The sequence below is a fragment of the Hyposmocoma kahamanoa genome, unplaced genomic scaffold (genome assembly GCF_003589595.1).
Source record: "Hyposmocoma kahamanoa isolate Upper Pololo Valley unplaced genomic scaffold, ASM358959v1 100155, whole genome shotgun sequence".
Classification (NCBI taxonomy): Eukaryota; Metazoa; Arthropoda; class Insecta; order Lepidoptera; family Cosmopterigidae; genus Hyposmocoma; species Hyposmocoma kahamanoa.
The window spans coordinates 6,843-27,585 of record NW_020653248.1 but is presented as its reverse complement, the minus strand read 5'-3'; the positions used below and the strand labels follow the sequence as shown (position 1 = coordinate 27,585).

The 20,743-nt window shown below is 36.9% G+C and overlaps 1 protein-coding gene across 1 annotated transcript; it reads right to left on the bottom strand.

The window, feature by feature from the left end:
• Positions 1-3,742: 3,742 nt before the first annotated feature.
• Positions 3,743-4,681, bottom strand: LOC113229476. Its single transcript, XM_026463078.1, has one exon. The coding sequence runs from the start codon at positions 4,679-4,681 to the stop codon at positions 3,743-3,745; it is 939 nt and encodes a 312-aa protein (XP_026318863.1).
• Between the last annotated feature and the right edge of the window lie 16,062 nt (positions 4,682-20,743).

The window sequence follows — 20,743 nt, the reverse complement described above, 5'->3', positions numbered from 1 at the left end:
AACATTATTATAAATATTTATATAAACGATCTAAAATGTTTCATAATAGAAATGTAACTAAAGATCTGCGCGAATGTTATACCATTAAATAAAAAAGATTTTCCTTTGCCCATGAAGTAGAGTTTTATTTTATTTTATTTTATTTTACAGTTGTAGGGAAACTAACAGCTAACTTATGAATAATTACAAATAAGTAGTACTGAGGGCCAATTATAAGTTTCCACAGATAAAATTTAAAAAAGTGTACATTATAGGTTGTTTATAAAACCGTACTATCATGCATTTGATTTATATAAATATAGATATAATACGTAAGAACCTATTAACCCATATATTAATTTAGAATACAAAAAATATGAAAATGAACTAGATAACTAATAATAAAGAAATAAAGTAAATTATTACTAACATAATCTTTAGGAATGTGAACAAGAGAAAAAATGATTGCGTAGTAATTGCTTCAACTTGTTTGGAGAAGTATTAAAGAAATCTATATCGTGCTGCCTCGCTATCCTATTATAACTGTTACTCGTTCGGATGAAAAACGAATTTCGCCTATAATTTACTCTCGCAGTAGGAACATGAAGTGTGTTGTTATGACGAAGTGAACCCCATGGAACACACAAACCAATATTACTAAGGAGCTCTGGACAATCAACCGAGCCATTGGCTACCTTGATTAAGTATATGACATCAGCTATCCGTCTTCGCTCATGCAACGGGAGCATATGAAACCTTTTACACCGCTTATAATAATCAGAAATATAGATTTTAGATCGAAACTGCATGTAGCGTAAAAAACGTTTCTGAAGTCTTTCAATTCGCGTTTCGTATATTTTATAGAAAGGGTTCCACACTTGAGAGGCGTATTCTAAGTGGCTACGTACATAAGCGCAGTAGAGAATTTTAAAGGTTTTTATAGCTTTAAAATCACGTGAAATTCGCATTATAAAACCAAGCGCTTTTGATGCTTTATTAACGATTTCATTAATGTGGATATCGAAATGCAATTTGCTGTCAAAGTATATACCGAGGTCACGGATGGTTGTTACTCTTGAGATGTCAATGTTCAACAGTTTGTAGGTAAAATTTAATGGGTTACATTTACGAGAGAAAGTACAGACATAGCATTTAGATACATTGATGTCAAGTTTGTTTAAGTTACAATAGCTTTCAAATCTGGAGAGGTCTTCCTGTAGTCGCTGCGCATCTTGAGTAGAGTTGATGGGAAGCATTATTTTCATGTCATCGGCATACATAATTATTTTAGAATAAGCAAAACACAAAGAGATGTCATTGACGAAGATATTGAAGAGCAATGGGCCCAACAATGATCCTTGGGGAATGCCAGAAGGTATTGGCATTGAGGAAGAGGTGTATCCATTTAGTACAACCGTTTGACATCTCTCTTTGACGTAAGAAGAAAACCACCTATACAGGTTACCTTTGATACCGATATTTTTAAGCTTACGTAGAAGCACATTGTGATCAATGCGATCAAAGCATTTACTATAATCGGTATAAATCACATCTACTTGAGATGGTTCAGACATATGTTTAGCCAGATAATCACTAAACAATATAAGGTTAGATGTAGTAGATCTGCCTCTTAGGAATCCGTGCTGCTCTGGACACAGTGCCTGCTTGATGGACGCATAAACCCGCCTATAAACGATCTTCTCTAAAATTTTTGCAAAGAGACATATTTTGAAATAGGTCTATAATTATCTATTAAGTCCTTAGGACCTTTTTTATGAATTGGCGTAATGTATGCACATTTCCAGATATTGGGTACAACACCTTCTGTTAGTGAACGACTGAATATTATACAAAGAGGGATCGACAGAGACTTATAGCATCTAACAATAAATATTGCGGGAATATTGTCCGGGCCTGAGGACTTATTTAGATCGATAGAATTCAACAGTTTGCCAACTTCCATTGGGTTGACCTCAACATCACCTATGTCACTTGAAGAGTCAATAGCATTGCCAGGTGAACAGATGGTACTAGCGTTATGAGAAAAAGTTGAATGAAAGTAATCGCTAAACATTTTACAAATTACTTCCCCGTTATCAGACACGCGATTTGTATATTTAAGTATAGCAGGATAGGTGTTATTATTATTTTTTTGTTTTACATAGGACCAGAATGCTTTAGGATTAGTAGTGATGTTTTTTTCAACATTATCAATATATTTATCATACATTTCTTTTTCATTCTTTTTCATTTATGGGGGATATTTTGACGACGGGGTTACTAATTTAGAAGGTATATAATCTGTACGCAGGTTATTTAACACACCGTAGAAAAATGAAACTGCATCATTTAACGATCCACGACGTAATTCGAGATTCCAGTCAATTTCATTAATTGAAGTGTTAATTGAGTCATAATCACCATACTGATAAAAGTGTTTTGTATAAGGCCGCGATTTAAGAGGGCAGATTCGCACAATTTTCGATGAAATGCATAATGCTGGGTGATACGCATCTTCTGGCACTAACGGATTACAGCAGCGACTTACAGTGACTCCACTAGTCGAAAATACTAAATCCAAGATTTTACCGTAATTGTTAACTATATGGTTATACTGTGATAAATTACATACGTTAATAGAATCATATAAATCTCGTTGAGCAGAACCACTAACACTCACTGGAACAAAAGACCCAACAACCGTCGCGTCAGCTACCCACGTCAAGTTAGATGAATTAAAGTCACCGACAACGATTACCTGATCGCAAGGATTATTCAAAACAATATCAGAAAGATGCTCAGAAAATAGTGTCAGTTGGTCTGATAAGGAGTTGTCCATATTATCATCACATATATATACAGTACATAAGTTAAGTTTAAATGTAGTTTTCGGCTTCTGGTGTTGAATTTTAAGAGTCACCCACAAATCTTCAGCAGTAGAGCACCAGTTAGTTTGGACGGCAGCGTTGAACTCTTTACGTACGGCAACTAGTATTCCACCACCCAAGGATTGTTGAGTTTTAGAATAATTCCGGTCGCGCCTCCATACGATGTATCGATTGTCAAATAATTCACTGTCTTTTATACCTTCCAACAACCAAGTTTCTGTTAAACATATGACATCAAACGAATTCAAACAAATGTTTCTATAGAAATCAGATGTTTTGGTGCGTAAACCACGTACGTTCTGGTAGTAAACATCAAGCATTTTTAAAACAAGATGTATAATGTACTGAGTGACATAACTTGTAATGGCAAATTAGGTAAATATACGTTGTTAAAAAATAATTACATCGTGACATCGTAAGGAAAATATTAAAAAATACTAAACAGAGCATCAAAGCACCTGGAATATGAATGCGCTTACCTCCTATTCGCGTAATAAACATTATAATACCCGTGCGCCAAAGCGAACAAGCGCAACAGGTGAGATAAACAGAAGCAAAAGCAGGTAGCTGTACGTCGAGCATTCGAGTAAAATAACATGATCGCGAAATATAAGTGTCCACGCGCACGCGCTGATCACGTGATAGGCGAGTTAGCGAGAAACCAGCGGCTCTCAAACCACAACATGAGTCATTAATACATTGTACACAAACATTTAGCCATTTTAAAAATTGTAATAAAACAGCTAATAATAAGAACAAATTTAAGGTAAGCACGATATAGCTCAAACGTTTAACGCGTAATATTAGTTCAGCTAATACGATATAAATTAAACAGTTGAAAAGCAACTTAACAAAAAATATGGAGAATATTATAACTATACTAACTTTTTTAAGTCTGCTTCTGATTTTATAACTATGACGTGGGAAGTAGGGCTTTTTCTCACATATATTTTGCACCCTTTTACCCACGTATACGCAAAATCCTTCTCTTTAGCCAGTGTCTTCACCTTGTTAAGCAGAAGTTTATCCTCCAGATTGAGATGATCGTTGACAAATATCCTGTTATTCCCGGAGAGATTCAGGTCTGCTGGAACAATAGTGCTCTTCCTTGCTGCAGCCACGAAGTCCTCCTTGTTATATCTGTTATGCACTGATACTATTATTGTTTTATTAACTTTGTCATTTCTCATGGGGATCCGAGCTATATAGTTTATTTGTTCCCTGGGTATAGGACACTTAATGTGTTCACCGAGTTTGGCGAAAATCTGGAACAGATTTTCAGATTGAGTTACGGGCACTCCCTTTATCTCAATATTGTTCATACGAGATCTTCGTTCCCCATCTCGTACCAAGCCCTCCAATTTCTCCATTCGCTGTTGCAGATGTTGAACTTCGTCTTTTGTTTTGAGTAGTATTTGGATTTCTTTTTCGATATTGCATATCTTACTTGATAAAGTGTCAACAGAATTATGCACATAATTAAGCGATTCCTTTACATCCGTAAGGTTGGATTTTAGATTCTTCAGCTCAGCCAGCTCTGTATGAATGCTCTTAACGCTGTCTGCCAGCTGCGGAAGTGATGCAGTTATGGCTGACAAACGCTTTAATTCAGCCATCACGTCGTCCAAGTCCACAGGTGGGTTGGGACTCGTTGGGTTTTTGCAAGAGGCGCATCTCCAGGTGGCTTTCCTGTCACCAAGTTTACGAAAGCCCCCTTCCGTGATCCCAGCGCATGGGAAGTCATAATGGCAGCGACACACTGAGCACTGGACTCCATCTCTACATTCACTGTTACATCGCTTACATTTAAACATTTTAGTTATTAATTATTTTGTGATTGAAAACTTTGAGAATCACTGACTGACAGAGACAACAATAATAGTGGTATAAATACGTGTGTACGGTCCGGTGTCGACGGACGGAATGATTAATTGTGAGTAAATGATTTAAGATTATATACACATACACACAATAATGCATTTCATTATTTCAATATGGCATTCAGTTTTGATCGAAAACTCCAATTTATTTAACACTTTAGTACTTTTAAATTTATTGCAGAAATACTAAGTAGCGGTGGAGCTCCTTGTGTAGCCTTTGTCCAGGAATATACTGCCACCGAGCAGTAATGCGAGCGTTCGGTTTGGTTGGTGAAATTACGGGCACATGGGACTTGTCAACTTGTGACGGTGTGACCTCCTTACACCGTCATCTCACCTCTTTGTATCGCCTCTCTCCTTTTGTATCTTATTTTTTATTTATTTTACATGTATTTAAATTTTAAATTTGAATTGTTCCATCTTCCTTCACTTTCTCATTTTATTTTCGTACCACGGTCACTCCCAGCTCGACCGCCACAACAGTCAGAGCTGTTAATAAGCTAAGATAAGATAAGATAACATAAGATAAATTTATTTCAATATTAATTAATCTAATACAATTATAATGAAAACAATGTAATTGAAGATAAAATATTAAAATAAACAGTAATAAACAAAACAAAAAAATCTAAATTATATAAAATAATCATGGTAAAATTAAACATTTTAATCTTAGTGCCTAATAGTGCAATTGCGATGCCTAAACTAAGTACATGTGTACCTGTATTTTAGGCATAATAGTGCATTTTTCATAACAAAGCTTAAAAAAAAATAAAGATTTTATAAATTTAACAAATAAAAGATAAGTAGTTATAAGTCGTTACAATTTATAAAAGATAAGTAGTTAAACATTACATATTATATGAATATAAATTATGAAATAACTTCCAACAAGTCCTCGGTATCATTGTAGGTTTTACTCTTAAGCCAAAATTTGACGGTCTTTTTACATTCAGTTTTATTCATATGAAAATAATGCAAAGTAGAATTTATTTTAAAATAAAGGAATGTGCCAAGGAAGCAGAAGAATCTATGTGAGTGTGCTGTTCGGAGTTGTGTACGAGATGAAAAGGGATCGTGTCGTCTTTGCTTAGTTACAGTCATGTAATCATATGGAGTAATTGAGTGCTTTTTCAGCTAATCATGTATAATAATTTATAAGTCTACACCTTTCAATATCTATTTCTGTAATTCAGTTTCTCGGCCCATTTAGGGGTAAGTGCCTTAATAATAAGTGTAGGGAGTGTTTTATACTGTTGTATCTGTTTTTTTACATTTACCTTTTTATTGTTACAGCCCTTTCTTTAATCTTTACTTCATTATTAAATTTTGTGGACCAGAAGTTTCCCATTTCATTGCCGTGAACCTGTTCACGGCTAGTTAGGGTTACAACCCTTTCAAACTTAAGTCTCAGTGGTAGGCGCAGTGGCAGTGTCCTTCCGATCTTTGCGATTTAAAGCTGTGAGTGGCACTTCAACTGCCATGGAACATGCCAGGCGTGTCACTTAACATTTTGAATATTGTGAATTTGAATTTAACATCAGACACACGACCTGTCACTTGATAATGTAACCGTTCACGCCATACATGCAGCCGTAGACGCATACCACACCTAGAGGTGCCGGTGATGATTTTATACCGATTTATCGGATAATGAAGTTATAACAGGTAAACGAACTAATATTAATTGCTATTTCAGTAACTACTCTAGCAAACCATAAAGTTTTTAATGCCTGGGTCTGTCATTTAAAAAAAATAAACAACTTCAAAAACACGTCACGACAATCGTGTGTGTTATAGTTTGGGCTGGTGATTTCGGTGTTTATTTATTGAGAACATACCGTAAGTAGCGTTTTTTAAGTTTACTCTGAATATAAATGTTTATAAACTATACTTTAAGGAGTAATTTCATGGTAAACGATAGAACCACTCAAACGGAATATTATCATATTTATCCAAGTACACCAAAAATTTTATTAGTGCTTTTTAAGTGCAGGATTTGTGGTGTATTACTGCATTTTATTTGAGATGTTTTTGTTGTAGTACGGAGGGTATTTATTTAGCAATGCAGAATAATTATTTTTATTTATAAAAACTTGTATTTAAACTGAATCCTTTTCTAATTTGCGAAACCAAATAGCCGCCATTTTGCGGTAGGAGGAGCGCATCGTGTGAGCGGCTAAAAAAACTTTTCAATTTGCTAAACGCTATGCTGATGGCCATACTCAAAACGCTGTATCGCAAAGAAGGAACGAAGGCGGTTTACGCCGCGACACACGTACGCACTTTGACTCTGGATTTATACCGCCCTATTGTGATTTATCGTCTGTGTAAATGGGTAATATGAGTAAAGTAAATGACACCTTAAGTTATCTGTACTAAAGTTTATGCTGTTTTACTGTTTGTAAACCGTTTAGGCTAGGAAAGCCCAACGCTCAACCCCAATCCATTCCCAAAACTACCACTACAGAAAAAGTGTGTCAGGATATTGACAAATATAGAACAGAGAGAATCTTGTAGAGCTCTCTTTCAAAGATTAGGCATATTAACTTTAACGGTAAGGTATATACATATATATACTTGAGTCGTGCAAATTTATTAGAAACCATCCCACTTTATTTACCCCGAAAATTGAAAATAAACGTAACAACGGAAACCTACATCAACTACTTGTACGATTTTTCAAATTGGAATTAGTTTGTTCTGGACCGCAAATTATGGTAACAAAAATTTACAATCACATACCAAATATCTAAAAGAATTCCTCATAAATAAAAGATATTATAATATTAAAGAATTTTTCAATGACAAAATATAATTTGTTATGTAATGAATGTGTTTGTTCTCAATTTATCTTATGCATGTATAATTGTAATGATTTATTTAATACGATTACAATTTTATTGCTTTTATAATGATTAAGTGCCCTCATCGCTGTGCTGTGCCCTTACAAATGTGTCACATGTATATTTTCAAGCCACTGCACTTAATATAAGTGTGACAATGCAATAAATTAATGAATAAATAAACAAATGAATAAAATTTCTCCAACTCAAAAGGTAAAATACGCACTAACGAGTCATGGTCCATATGTTCTTCTTCAAAACCATTGTGGTTGCGGATACCCCACATGAAGTATTCTATTATAGTACAAAAACCACGAAAAAAATGTCCCAAGTCAACCTATTTAAACGTAGTGACATGTAAAGGAATATGAAAAAGCTAAAACGTTGAATTTAAATTGTAATGTCATCGCAGTACTGTCTAATTTTGCTTGCTTCGCTGTCAGTCGAACAACCGAAGACTAAAGCGTGAATGACGCCCTGTATACGATTTTAACGCACTATAAGTTCGGACACTTTTTAGCGCGGACCCGACGTCCATATAATTGTAAGTCAATGATGGCAAAGATCTGTGAGGCACTGCCACTGTGCCCGTCACCCTGAGATATAAGTTGACTAGTCCCATGTGTTTACCCTTCAATATCGGAACGCAGTAATGCTCAGACCGCTTGGCGACCAAAATAGGTACAGGGAGCTTTACTGCTACAAAAATTTTGTGTGCCACGTCCTAAAATGAAAAACACCGACGCCTAGACGCCTAGTTGCGGACACCAGCTCGTCACACCACTAACCCATATTATGTCTTGTAGTTCAACCATACAATGTGGTGGTACCTCAGTTGGAGAATGGTTTCAATTCAAATGTCAGAATAATCACGTAATATTAAACACAAAATACGGTCGAATTGAAAACCTCCTTTTTTGAAGTCGGTTGAAAATGTACAACCTATCGAGTTCTTAGGTTTTCGCGACAAACCAACTTTTCGGGCCCTTTACAGGTCCCGTGTTCATGGTTGGTTGGTTTGTTTGAAAAAACAAATATACGTGATTGAAATCCGGAAAACTAGTTTCTTTTCCAATGTATATCCTGTTAGATTTAAGTATTACACTTAGTACGACATTATTATTGGAACAAAGTGAATGTACCCACCGCGATGATTTCTAACTGCGTCATGAAGTTGGCGCGGTTACGTCTACAAAAAGCGAGAAAAGGACTTTTATTGTTGCTTCGTTCATTCAGTAGAGATTGCCACTTTATTGTATTTTTATTTCGTTATAACATATGTACACCAGCGGTGATATTATTTTCAGGAGAATGCTTGCCTTTTGTGAAAGGAGCTAAGTTTGTCATACACTTTGCGTGTATAATACACGCACAGATATGTGTGATTTTGTCTGCGTCTGCGCCCGTATCTGTGCGTTATCAATAAATACGCACAGCCACAACTAAGGAGCACATCTGTATCTAAATATAATAATATTAATAACAATAGCGCAACACACTTGTAGCCCCGCACTAGGGAAACCCTGTGTCGCGGGTGCCATGGACCACACATAGACGACCACAAATTAAACCCAAACTCACGAGAGAAATAAATGTAGGCTATACACATATTTCTCCCGGCCTGGGAATCGAACCCAGGACCTCTGCGTGGTAGTCCGGCATGGTAACCGTTCGGCCACAGAGGAAGTTCTATATAATCTAATATATACTATAAGATAAGTATGAAATAGATTTTAATTCGATTGTCAAGATTCCTCAAGATATCTCGAAGAATGTTTTTTAGATACTCTTTAGTAAAAGTGGGTACAACTTAATTAGTAGATCACAAGAGAATTCGGGAATGATTCCAAATTTATAAATAAGGAACCAGAAAGGTGATGATAAAAAGGTGGGATGGCGATGAAGGAAAGAAAGAAAGAAAGAAAGAAAGAAAAGTAATTTATTCAGCACAATACACGTGGAGTACAATATTAATAATTAGTATTAAAAGAGTATTATTGCACTGAAAAGGACCTAACTCAGCTAATACTGCGGCAGGGCCACAGCGCTGGTTTTCAGTGGACCCCTTTCGAAAATGCCGATTAAAAGAAATAAAAATATATGAATAAAATAAAAACAAAACGTGGACGCGAGTTAAATAAAAACTTAAACATGAAACAATATAATTAAATATGAAACATAACAGAAATTTCAGCTAAAGAAGGCGATAAGCATTGTCACGTCTGTACATACACCATCGAGACAGTCGTCGTAATGGAGGCCTTAAACAGAATAAAATTTCGTTAATAAATTAATTACAACATTAAATGGCAAATGCGGCCATTACAAAACCTGAACCCGTGTCATAATTACCTTGAAAACCGTTATAAGGCTTTTAAATTTGAAACGCAATCTTGCAATCTCAAGGGTGTACTTACTTCCCGAAACATTTTTATTTATGGACAATTTTAACCTTACTATGCACATGTGTTTTCGTTCTTAAATTTTTTTATATATTACTAATCAATTACGTAGACACAAAACAAACAATTATTACAATTTAAAAACTACTAAGGTACGACAATATACTGTTTCGAAGGTCATCAGCATGCCTAATCCAGGTTAAGGAATCCACACGTGGTAAAAATAATGCTTTTTCATCACACTTGCTCGTAAATATGATTGCATGATGTGTAACTTGACTGTAATGCCCCAAATAAAACCCTCGGGCCATGGTCGGTAAGGAGGTTACTTAAGTTCAAAACTAAAACATTCGCCTAAAATGTTATTTAAGATTTTTTTATAATTGATTTAAATTATTTTTTGTTTATACTTAAATTTAAATTAAAAAAAAATATGCAGGATTTTAAACTTATTGGCTTTGAAATATTGTTTGATAATATCATGAATAAAGAAACTTAATCTAAGTGTATTCATTCTAAGTGAAAATTGTATTAAACGACAGTTATATCTACTAAAATTACACACGGAAAATCCAAAAACTCGCTCTTACAATTTCCCGTATCTCGTGAATTTTCTCTATAATAACAAAGCAATCCTTACCCCCAAAAGGATTTTCATATTTCAACCGCAAGCGTGCAACGGCGGAGGCGTGTTCGCATAAAGCAGACAGAAATAAAACCTGAAATTAAATTGGTGTGCCCTGATAAGGCACATTAGCGCCCTGAATTACCCCCTTCAACCCCTTGTAACGTATAAGTATGAGAGTCAGTAAAACTTAACAGTTATTATTTTAAATAAAATTGAGGTGAAAAATAATGAGACGATGCCAAACGCGTGGACGGCATGACCCTTATAATATTATGGCTTAGAATAATAACGCATAGAAACCTAGTCCGCACACGCTAAGTGAGGCAGATTGAAGCGCGCCCAATGGGCCTACACGAGCGGGCGGGCCGTCAGTGCTCAAGGTCAACTTGCACCGCGAATAGCCCAAGAATTTTAGCTAAAAATGACGAAATGTGCGGTAAATGAGTGTAAAAATACGTCAGACAAACATAAAATAGATACTAACATCACATTCCACAAGGAAGTAACGCGTTTCAACTTGTATTTTTATATAAATATTCACTTATACCAAAAATTAACCTACTACTAAAACTAGTCTACATGAATTTGATTTTTGCCTCACTTGTGAGAGTTCGTTTGATATGAAACTATCATTCTATGCGTTATTATTCCAAGTATTATGGAGAATGCGGCGAGCATTGTGAAATGCACTATGCATCGACACAACACAAGCAAGAGACGTTAAAAAGTCAAACAACTTTTTAACCGACTTAAAAAAAGAGGAAATTCTCAATTCGACTGCATTTTTGGACGTACGTATATCAATACTGAGATATATACCTCCCATTGTAATGTCGATGTGAGATATATATATCCCATATGTCCCATTTAAATTTGAAGAAAGTATTTCACCTCCAAGGGTGGCAAACTTGGGGATGAATTCGTTTTCGCGCACTTTCCGGTAACCGATTTCAATAAAACTTGGAAAAAGATGTAAATCCACGGAACGAACTTCAGTGACCTCCCTGAGTGAAGAAAAACTTTCATAGATTTCTCGCAGATGACGCTACAGCAACAAAAATCGTTAAAAACGAAAAAGAAAGATCAGCAACAAACGCACGGTAAATTTCATGTTGCCCTTTGGTTCGTTCCGTGGCTCAATTGGCATAGCGTCTGGCAGTGTTTGCTGGGAGACGTTGGCGTTGGTTCGAATCCAACCAGATCGAAGTGAATTATGTTTCTAAGTGTGCGATCTTTGTTTGATAATAAACTAGTGTAGTAATTTCCCAAAAAATAATTGAATATCATGGTGGTGGAACATTATTACATTCAATAAAACTTAATTAGTATTTTTAGATTCAAAAAATGTGCGAAAAAATGTCCCTTTCGTAAGAATTATCCTATAATTGTGTGGGATTGCTAGATCTGAACGCATGGGAGTGAGAGGGAAGGAGTGTGCAAGAGAGAGGGATGATTCAAATTTATAAAACAGAAGACGAGCGCAAAGGGTTATGTTTATTTTGTTTGAGATATACGACCCACGACGGAGGAGCAAGAATAAACTATTTCAGACCTTATCCCTTTTGAATATCCCACATTTATAAGTTGTGTGTGTTATCTTTTAGACTAAACTTTTGTAAATATTTTGTATAATATAAAAATATTCCAACATCCCTTATTCAGACTCAACGTGTAACGTGTAGCGTAAGATAATTTCCACCAACATAGAATGTATGTACTTTATACCAGAATTTAAATGGGGCTTATTTCTGACAAAATATGAGGAGGGGAGGAAGCGAAAAAGGTACATCAGGTGCGTAGAGGGAGTTGCTTCGTTTCTATCTATCCCAGTGGGAGATAAGAATGATAATATGAATGTAAATGTATGTATTTTCTTCTCAATGAAACTTCATTGTCTAAAGTTAGAACTTATTTACTTACCCCGCTGGCTCAGCGACCCAAAGTGTGTCCCGGATGTAACGAGATGTTGCCACTTTCTTCGGTCTTGTACTATCTCTCGCCAATTGATGGTTTATAATTAGCGCAGACCAACGGCTCTGAGACGTGGTCACTTAAGGGCCTCATAAAGAAGCTCAAAGTTATTCAACAAGCCTTGGAGTGAGCAATGCTTGTTATTTCTCTACGTGATCGATACAATAATGAGAAGATCCGTAGAAGAACGAAAGTCACCGACATATCTCAAAGGATTAGCAAGTTGAAATGGCAGTGGGCAGGTCACATAGCTCGTAGAACTGACGGTCGTTGAGGCAAAAAGGTTTTCGAATGGAGACTACGAACCGGAAGGCGTTCAGTGGGACGATCTCCTCTAGATAGACGGATGAAGTGGTAAGGGCGGCGGGTAATCGATGGACGCACGTTGCGTCCGACCGGCTGGTTTAGTAATCGTGGGGGGTCTATGTTCAGCGAAGGACGTCTTCCGGCTGATATAATGACGATGATGATGAACTCGCGCAGATCCGCCTCCACGGCGTCGTTCCAGCGATACCTGAGACGACCAACCGGTCTTCGTCCAGTAGGTCGTCTCAGATAGGCTCTTTTCACGTTCCGATCCTCTGCCATCCTTTCTAAATGGCCGAGCCAGGGAAGTCTGTGCGCTTTTATCGCTGATGATGTCTGGCTGGGCGACGAGCTCTTTCATTTCAGCGCTAGTGCGTACTCTCCAGCTACGCTTCTTTGAACTGGCCCTAATATATTCCAGAACCTTTCTCTCAGCCACAAGGAGTTTGTTCTCTTCTTTAAGTGTGACTTTCCAAGCCCAACCTGACGAAAATTCTTCCAGCGTTTCGTTACTCACGTTGAAAACTGTACCCTTGGTACATTTATTGTACGTACACCACATGTGATCACAAATCAAAAGTGTTTTTATGATATAAAATTCATACCTAAAACACGAACTACATGAAACAAAATTATGTACATATACGTGAAATGTTACAACTTTTCTATTTAAGCCCAAAAGTTATCTGTACTTTCGTTCTTAGAATTTTTTAGCCTCTCTCTCAAAAATTGTTATTTTTCAGATGTGGTCTTATTACACCATTAGAATAGAAAAGAATCCATTCAATATATTTAAGTTTTTACTGTTAGTTAAGGTCAGAAATAAAGCTTTTATTTATTTTATGAACTTACTGCCTCCGCGGTCGAACGGTTACCATACTGGTTTGCCATGCAGAGATCCCGGATTCGATGCCCGGGCCGGGAGATATATTTGTATTCGTTTTTTATAATATCAAGTGACGGAACGAACAATTAGTCGTGCATCTGATGGTCAGAGCTTTAAATCGCAAAGATCTGAGTAGCTCTGCCACCGCGCCCATCATCTTGAGACATAAGTTGACCAGCACCCTTACCCTTCTAAGCCGGAACGCAGTAATGCTAACATCACTGCTTGGCGGCAGAAATAGGTAAGGTGGCAGTACATCCCTGGACGAACACTTTCACAAGGAGCTTACTGCTGCTTATAAGGTATGTATTTATTTATCTCGTGAATTTGGGTGTAATTTGTGGTTGTCTATGTGAGTGCCCATAACACCCGCGATACAGAGTGTCCCTAGTGTGGGAATGTGTGCGTTATTTATTGTTATTTTACTTCCCTGGACGAACTCTTTCATAAGGGTTTTACTGCTGCTAGCTACTGGATTATCACACCAAGAGCGCCCATTTCTAAAAGCAATACAATAATAAACTCAAATTAGAATTACAAATATCCTAATTTACTAGGTTAGCAAATTAAACAAAAATTCCTAAGGCAGATTCCCCGGAGAAGAACGCGAAAGAAACTGTAGGGGTCGATTTTTGTAAATCGATATTCGAAGAATGCAGAAGCTCCATAATAAACATTCTTGTTAAATTCTTGTTCAGATGACTGGTATAGATTTTTGTCATTCAAATACGCAGAAGCTAAAATTATTTTAAAGCGAAAACTTTATAGAAATATAGTTTTCGCTTACGATGGTAATTTTATTGAGAGGAATTTAAATGTTGTTGCATAATAAATAGAATTCAGATTTGCCATTAACGTACATGACGATGTGGTAACCGGGCGGTCGCCTCTCGGCGGCCGCGCGAAAACTTTCTTCTCGTGTAACTGAGCGCTAAGGGTGCTGGTGAAATTACAGGCACATGGGACTTGTCTACTTATGTCTCAGGGTGACGGGCGCAGTGGCAGTACCATTCAGATCTTTGCGATTTAAAGCTCTGAATGGCACTGCAACTGTTATGGATAGGCGTGTAGCTTTAACAAGGTAAAGCGTCCCGTTACTTTATATTGTAAAAAAAAATTTCGCATTTGACCTCCATCTCACCTAATGCAAAGTGATGATGAAGTCGACAAATGTACCATGCACACCTAAATAATGCCCATTCACTCTCACCTTGAAAAACACACATTTCTAAAAGCTTCCCTACCAGTTTATTTTTACGCCCTCCAACAACTACAACAGGTAAGGCAGTGGCAGTTCACTTACTGTCCAATTTCCTTGCCCGTACCAGATTTACGAAAGAAATATGTAAATGAGCAAAAAGGATACGACCCATTGAAGAAGAGCTGAAAAGAGCAATATGGACTTTAGCTTAATTACATTGCGTAATGGTCTCTGGAAAAATAATTATCTTGTGCTTTCCCCTCGTCTGTTTTTATCCATTTTTTATGATATCAAGTGATAGCACGAACAAGTCGTGCGCCTGGTGTTAAGCGACACGCTGGTCCATAGCAGTTGAAGGGGCCACTCAGAGTTTCACAAAGGTTTGAGGAACACTGCCACTGCGCCTGTCCCCCTGAGATCCCTGTCTACCGACCAGAGATAGAGTTTTCCGGAGAGACTACGGGCTTGACAGCAAGACCAGGGTACAGCAGGCTTCCGGGACAAACCCTCCGCCTTTGCGTCTCTGGTGGACCCGGATTTGGGTATGGAATCACTGGGGTTTGTGGTTAGCTGCAGAGACGGACAAATTTGTCTGCCCCGGTTGGGTGTGGCCGGGGCGTCTGTCTCGTGAGCAGCTAGCGCGTCTTTGTAGCGGTCTAGGTTGATTGTTGTTTGTTTGAATATGTGCGTGTGTTTGAGTATACATTTTCTTATGTATGTATCATGTATAAAAGCTTAACTACACTGCTCCTCCCCACTAACCCTACGATGTTGGTTGTTAGGATCGAAACATTTACATTCACACACAAACATTTTATAAAAGCACTACGGACATATATGATCACTGGAGGCGTTATTATACCAAGGACAATTTAATTTGGAAATGGTTACCTATATCTAAATTAAACCGTTTAAAAACCTTTTAACTAACAAAAGATTTAAATTGGGGTTTCCTACAATTTTAGATTAAATGAACAATAACGTAGCCGAATAACGCCGCTAATACCATTATAAACGGTTACCATTATTAGCTTCTTTTATTCTTAGACTGAAATTAAAAGTTACGGACTAACTGAATCTGATCTCTTCTGGTAATAAATTTTTATTCTTATAATGTTGGTAAATTATTTGTAAATTGTTTATCTCAAGTTGCTCAAAAACGGGATTATTTAAAAAAAAATAGAGGACTCACTGTCACGTTTTTTTTTTAAATCGAAGCTGCCTACTTCCCACACTAGCGGTTTTTAAGCGTCAGCATTTTGCCAACAACGCATGTCCAGTGTCGACACGACATTCGGCACTTTTCTGCAATCGCCCAGTGCTGGTGTTGCGTCGCCCCTGTGCCTGGGTTGGTATGACGACGTGTGTGCTTTAGCAAGACGCTGACGATCGAAAGACACTATTGTGGGGGATCTCTAAGGTGCCGCGCAAACATCTGTCTTATATTGAATACAAGCATCGAGTATGTAACCGGCAAATGGGCCTTATATCACTTTTAAATATCAACTCTCGTTTGCGCGGAAATCACAAATTAGAAAGCTGAAATAGTACAGCGCCAATAACTGACCTGTGTGTACGTCTCCGTATATTCCAAAAATATTCTGTATTTATTGTAATAAAGATAATATCGCTAACAATGGGGGGCTATTCCATTGTGTGTGGGAAAAACAGCAAAACATCTAATCACAAAACAAACGTGACCACATTTCATCGGTAATTAAACCTGTACTTTTTAAATTTTCATCCATTATAGCAATCCTCAAGGTAAACTAGTCGATTTGAAGTGCAGTAATTGACGACACGCGTCAATTCGGGCTGGACAATCGGAGCGCAGTTGGTACCGTAATGATTTGGCAGAATAGTTTTCAAATAAATTAAATGGCATTTTTCGTCTCTATTTCTGGTTATATATATACTCGATGAATACAAGCAACCGATAACTAGTAGCGAATATTCTAACTTGATATATAAAAAAAGGTTGTCGCAGCCGGTGATTGTGTAGATTTCATATAAATTGTGTGGAATTCCACACTATAGTCGTTCGTCGTATAAAAGTCATTGGCACCTTTTTTTAAAATAATAATAATAAAATTTACTTGACCTCTCACAAAAAAACACAAACATAATAATCTCAGTACAGAGTACTAAAAAAATAGACCTCAAAATCCTTAGAGGTGGAATACATTCTTCAAATTTAAATAGGTTCACTAATGACGTACTTACCCTCTTTCCAACAAAAAAAGGATCATCAAAATCGGTTCACAAATGCCGCCGGAGTTATCGCGTAACATACATACATACATACAAAAAAAACATGCAGTCGAAATGAGAACCTCCACCTTTTGTTAAAGTCAGTTAAAAATACAGGTTGATCGATAATGGTGCTGCGAGACGGATCAAGAAAATTCGCGCAATTTTTGATTCCTACACTAGATGTGGCCTGTCTTGTTGGCAACCAAACTCACAAAGAAATAAATCATGTTACGCGAAAATGTCTATAGGAACAATGAATATTTTATTTAGTTAGTAAATGTAATTTAATTATCTATGTTATAGTTGAAAATGAAAAATGAAAAATAGTTTATTTGTACCATCACAAACTACAAAATTCTTGTTACATATATTAATAAATACTAGTTGTATAGTTAATTATAGTTTGTGAAGAAGCTGGAATCTAAACTAGGTCGAAACCTGTGCTTTAGCTTCCAGGCCCCCCCACTACGGAAATAATTATGACTTGAAACGTAAGCACTTAACAATTAACAAAATATATGACTGGTGTGTGTGTGTGTGTGTGTGTGTGTGTGTGTGTTTGCTTGCCCGGGCGCGAGACAAGTTATTAGGTAGTACATATTTTATAACTATGTTAATATTTCAAGTACTCTTTCTGTGTGTCTTTAAGTTATATTATTATTTCGGAATATCATTCAGCTTACAACGTAGTCCAGTAGTTATATAAATAAATAACACACACAACATACGTTGCTCTGATCCCAAACTAAATAAAATGTATTATGGAAATCCACTACAAAAAGTTCGTTTTTCTACATTACTACAGTAACAGGAAACCGGCAACTGCCGCTGTTAAAATTTACAACAAAAAATGGAATTCCAATAAATCGAAAATATCAGAGAAGCCTAATATTAAAAATGAAACCAAATATTTGAGCACCTTCCTTCCGTTCGACGAAGTCCTCAAAGCTCATGGAATACTTTAAGAACTCATAATAAAAGTCTGAAATTGAATATTTACAAAAAAAACGATAAAAAGCTTTATTTAAAACAGATTATGGGAGTATAAATATGAAATAGAAATGAAATGCTGAACATTCTGAATTTGAGGGACTTTTTTCAAACAATTGTAAATATAACAATAGACACGTGTACCTACTATTTGATGTCGTCTTTTAAACAACAAGAGAAGAGTTCTTACATTGAATGGCGCGTGGTGACCAGTAGTGCGATTCATGTAAACTCAAGCTATCAAAATATCGTTGAAGTTACGTAGTCGTTCGATCGAAGTCCTATCCAAAATGGGTATTGACGTATCACTTGAACGAACGTTGGGTATGAGTAGAATCGAAACGTAACGACTAATGGACGACATCTTGGATTGTGAAATTTGACATTTAGTTGTCGAAAATCTGTTGAAAGAACTGTCAAAATTTTAACAGAATACGTATGACTTGTCGTTTAGAGTCAATTTTAGTACGGTTCATATACCAGAATACGCTTTAACGACATTTGGATCGAACGACTTTAAAATTGTACTCGTTGACGTTCACTGTCACACGTGATTACGAAAAATTGTATTCTCGTCATTGGCTTACAAATAAATGGACGACGGGTCTAATACAAAAACCACGAAAAAAATGTCCCAAGTCAACCTATTTAAACGTAGTGACACGTAAAGGAATATGAAAAAGCTAAAACGTTGAATTTAAATTGTAATGTCATCGCAGTACTGTCTAATTTTGCTTGCTTCGCTGTCAGTCGAACAAACGAAGACTAAAGCGTGAATGACGCTCTGTATACGATTTTAACGCCCTATAAGTTCGGACACTTTTTAGCGCGGACCCGACGTCCATATAATTGTAAGTCAATGATTCTCGTTCTCCGTCTGACATTCATCCATTCATTCATTTGCGTCACGTGTTTTTTTCTGAGCATTACTTATTTGCTTCAGACGGATGTTGGACGGAGAACATGAGTATAGTGCATTCATATTTGCACTCTGCAACTCGAATGCACCGCGAGATTATGCGAATATGTGGTACCGTAAACGGCGCAAATTCCGTCCGCAAAGTCCGTAATTGTATGGAACTATCACAGAAATAAATCTAGATAGAATGGTGATGTGGGCAGGCCACGCGTGCCACAATCTTGTTAAATATACAAGATTCACCGAATGCTTCGTCAGTACGCATCGACTCTTGCTTGCAATTCATACCGGGATAGTTGCTTCATCTATACCAAGCACAAGTCCGGTCATGTATGGAGTAAAGCTGCCACCAAAGGAATGATTCTGCTAAATACCAACTGGCCACACGAGGCTAATACGTGAATCGGATTTAGTAAAGGCAAAAGCCTTGAACACAATAAATATATGATGAAACTAAAGGCCTTTCGGATTTTGTTTATATTAGGGGTTAAAGTATGAAATTGCCGTTTTATTGCAATAGGTTCTTTGAATTTTCATAGAATCTTCATGGTTTGAGGTTTTCGAATGAAACTTTTTTCAAATGGTTTCTGTGATTTTTTTTTTTAATTTGAAACATTTGAATATCGACTTTCAATTGTTTTTGTTATTCAATTTAGACAAGAAAGATGGATACAGCGAAAATTCGAGTGATTTTTGAATACGAGTTCCGACGCGGAACTAACGCGGCAGAAACAGCCCGCAATATCAATGCTACGTTTGAAGAGGGGTCTACTAATGAACGCACCGTGCGATTTTGGTTTAAACGCTTTCGTGATGGAAATTTCGACTTAAAGAACGAGCCACGAGGAAGACCGCCCACACAGGTGAATAACGATGAATTAAGAGAGATAGTGGAAGCCGATCCTAGTCAAACTACCCAGGAATTAGCGGCATGGTTTAACGTTACCTTACCCACAATATTGACTCACTTGCGTCAAATCAATAAAATAAAAAAATACGAAAAATGGGTGCCTCATGATTTGACTGATCTGCAGAAAGAAACGCGTGTTGAAACTTGTGTTGCCTTGTTGAACCGGTACAGAAATGAAGGAATATTGGATCGAATTGTAACATGTGATGAAAAGTGGATTCTTTATGATAACCGGAAAAGAAAAATGCAATGGCTGACCCCAGGTCAAATGCCACAACAGTGTCCTAAAGCAAAACTTACCAATAAAAAGGTAATGGTAACTGTTTGGTGGTCTCAGCATGGTGTTATTCACTATAGTTTTCTCCGATCTGGTCAAGCAATAACGGCAGATGCCTATTGTGCCGAACTCCGAACCATGTTGACAAAACTAGCAGTAAAACAGCCCCGACTCATGAATCGATCTTCACCATTATTGCTCCACGACAACGCGAGACCTCACACAGCACGAGAAACCATTTTGACCCTTCAGGAACTGCAGTTAGAAACCATTCGTCATCCTCCGTATTCACCAGACCTTGCTCCAACGGGCTACTATTTTTTTTCGTGATTTGGACAATTATCTACGTGACAAGAAGTTTTCTTCCCAGGAGGCAGTACAAAATGCTTTCACACAGTTTGTGCAGT

Bases quoted from the DNA above. Each gene is read 5' to 3' on its own strand.
- LOC113229476 (XM_026463078.1), bottom strand. From the start codon at position 4,681: ATGTTTAAATGTAAGCGATGTAACAGTGAATGTAGAGATGGAGTCCAG.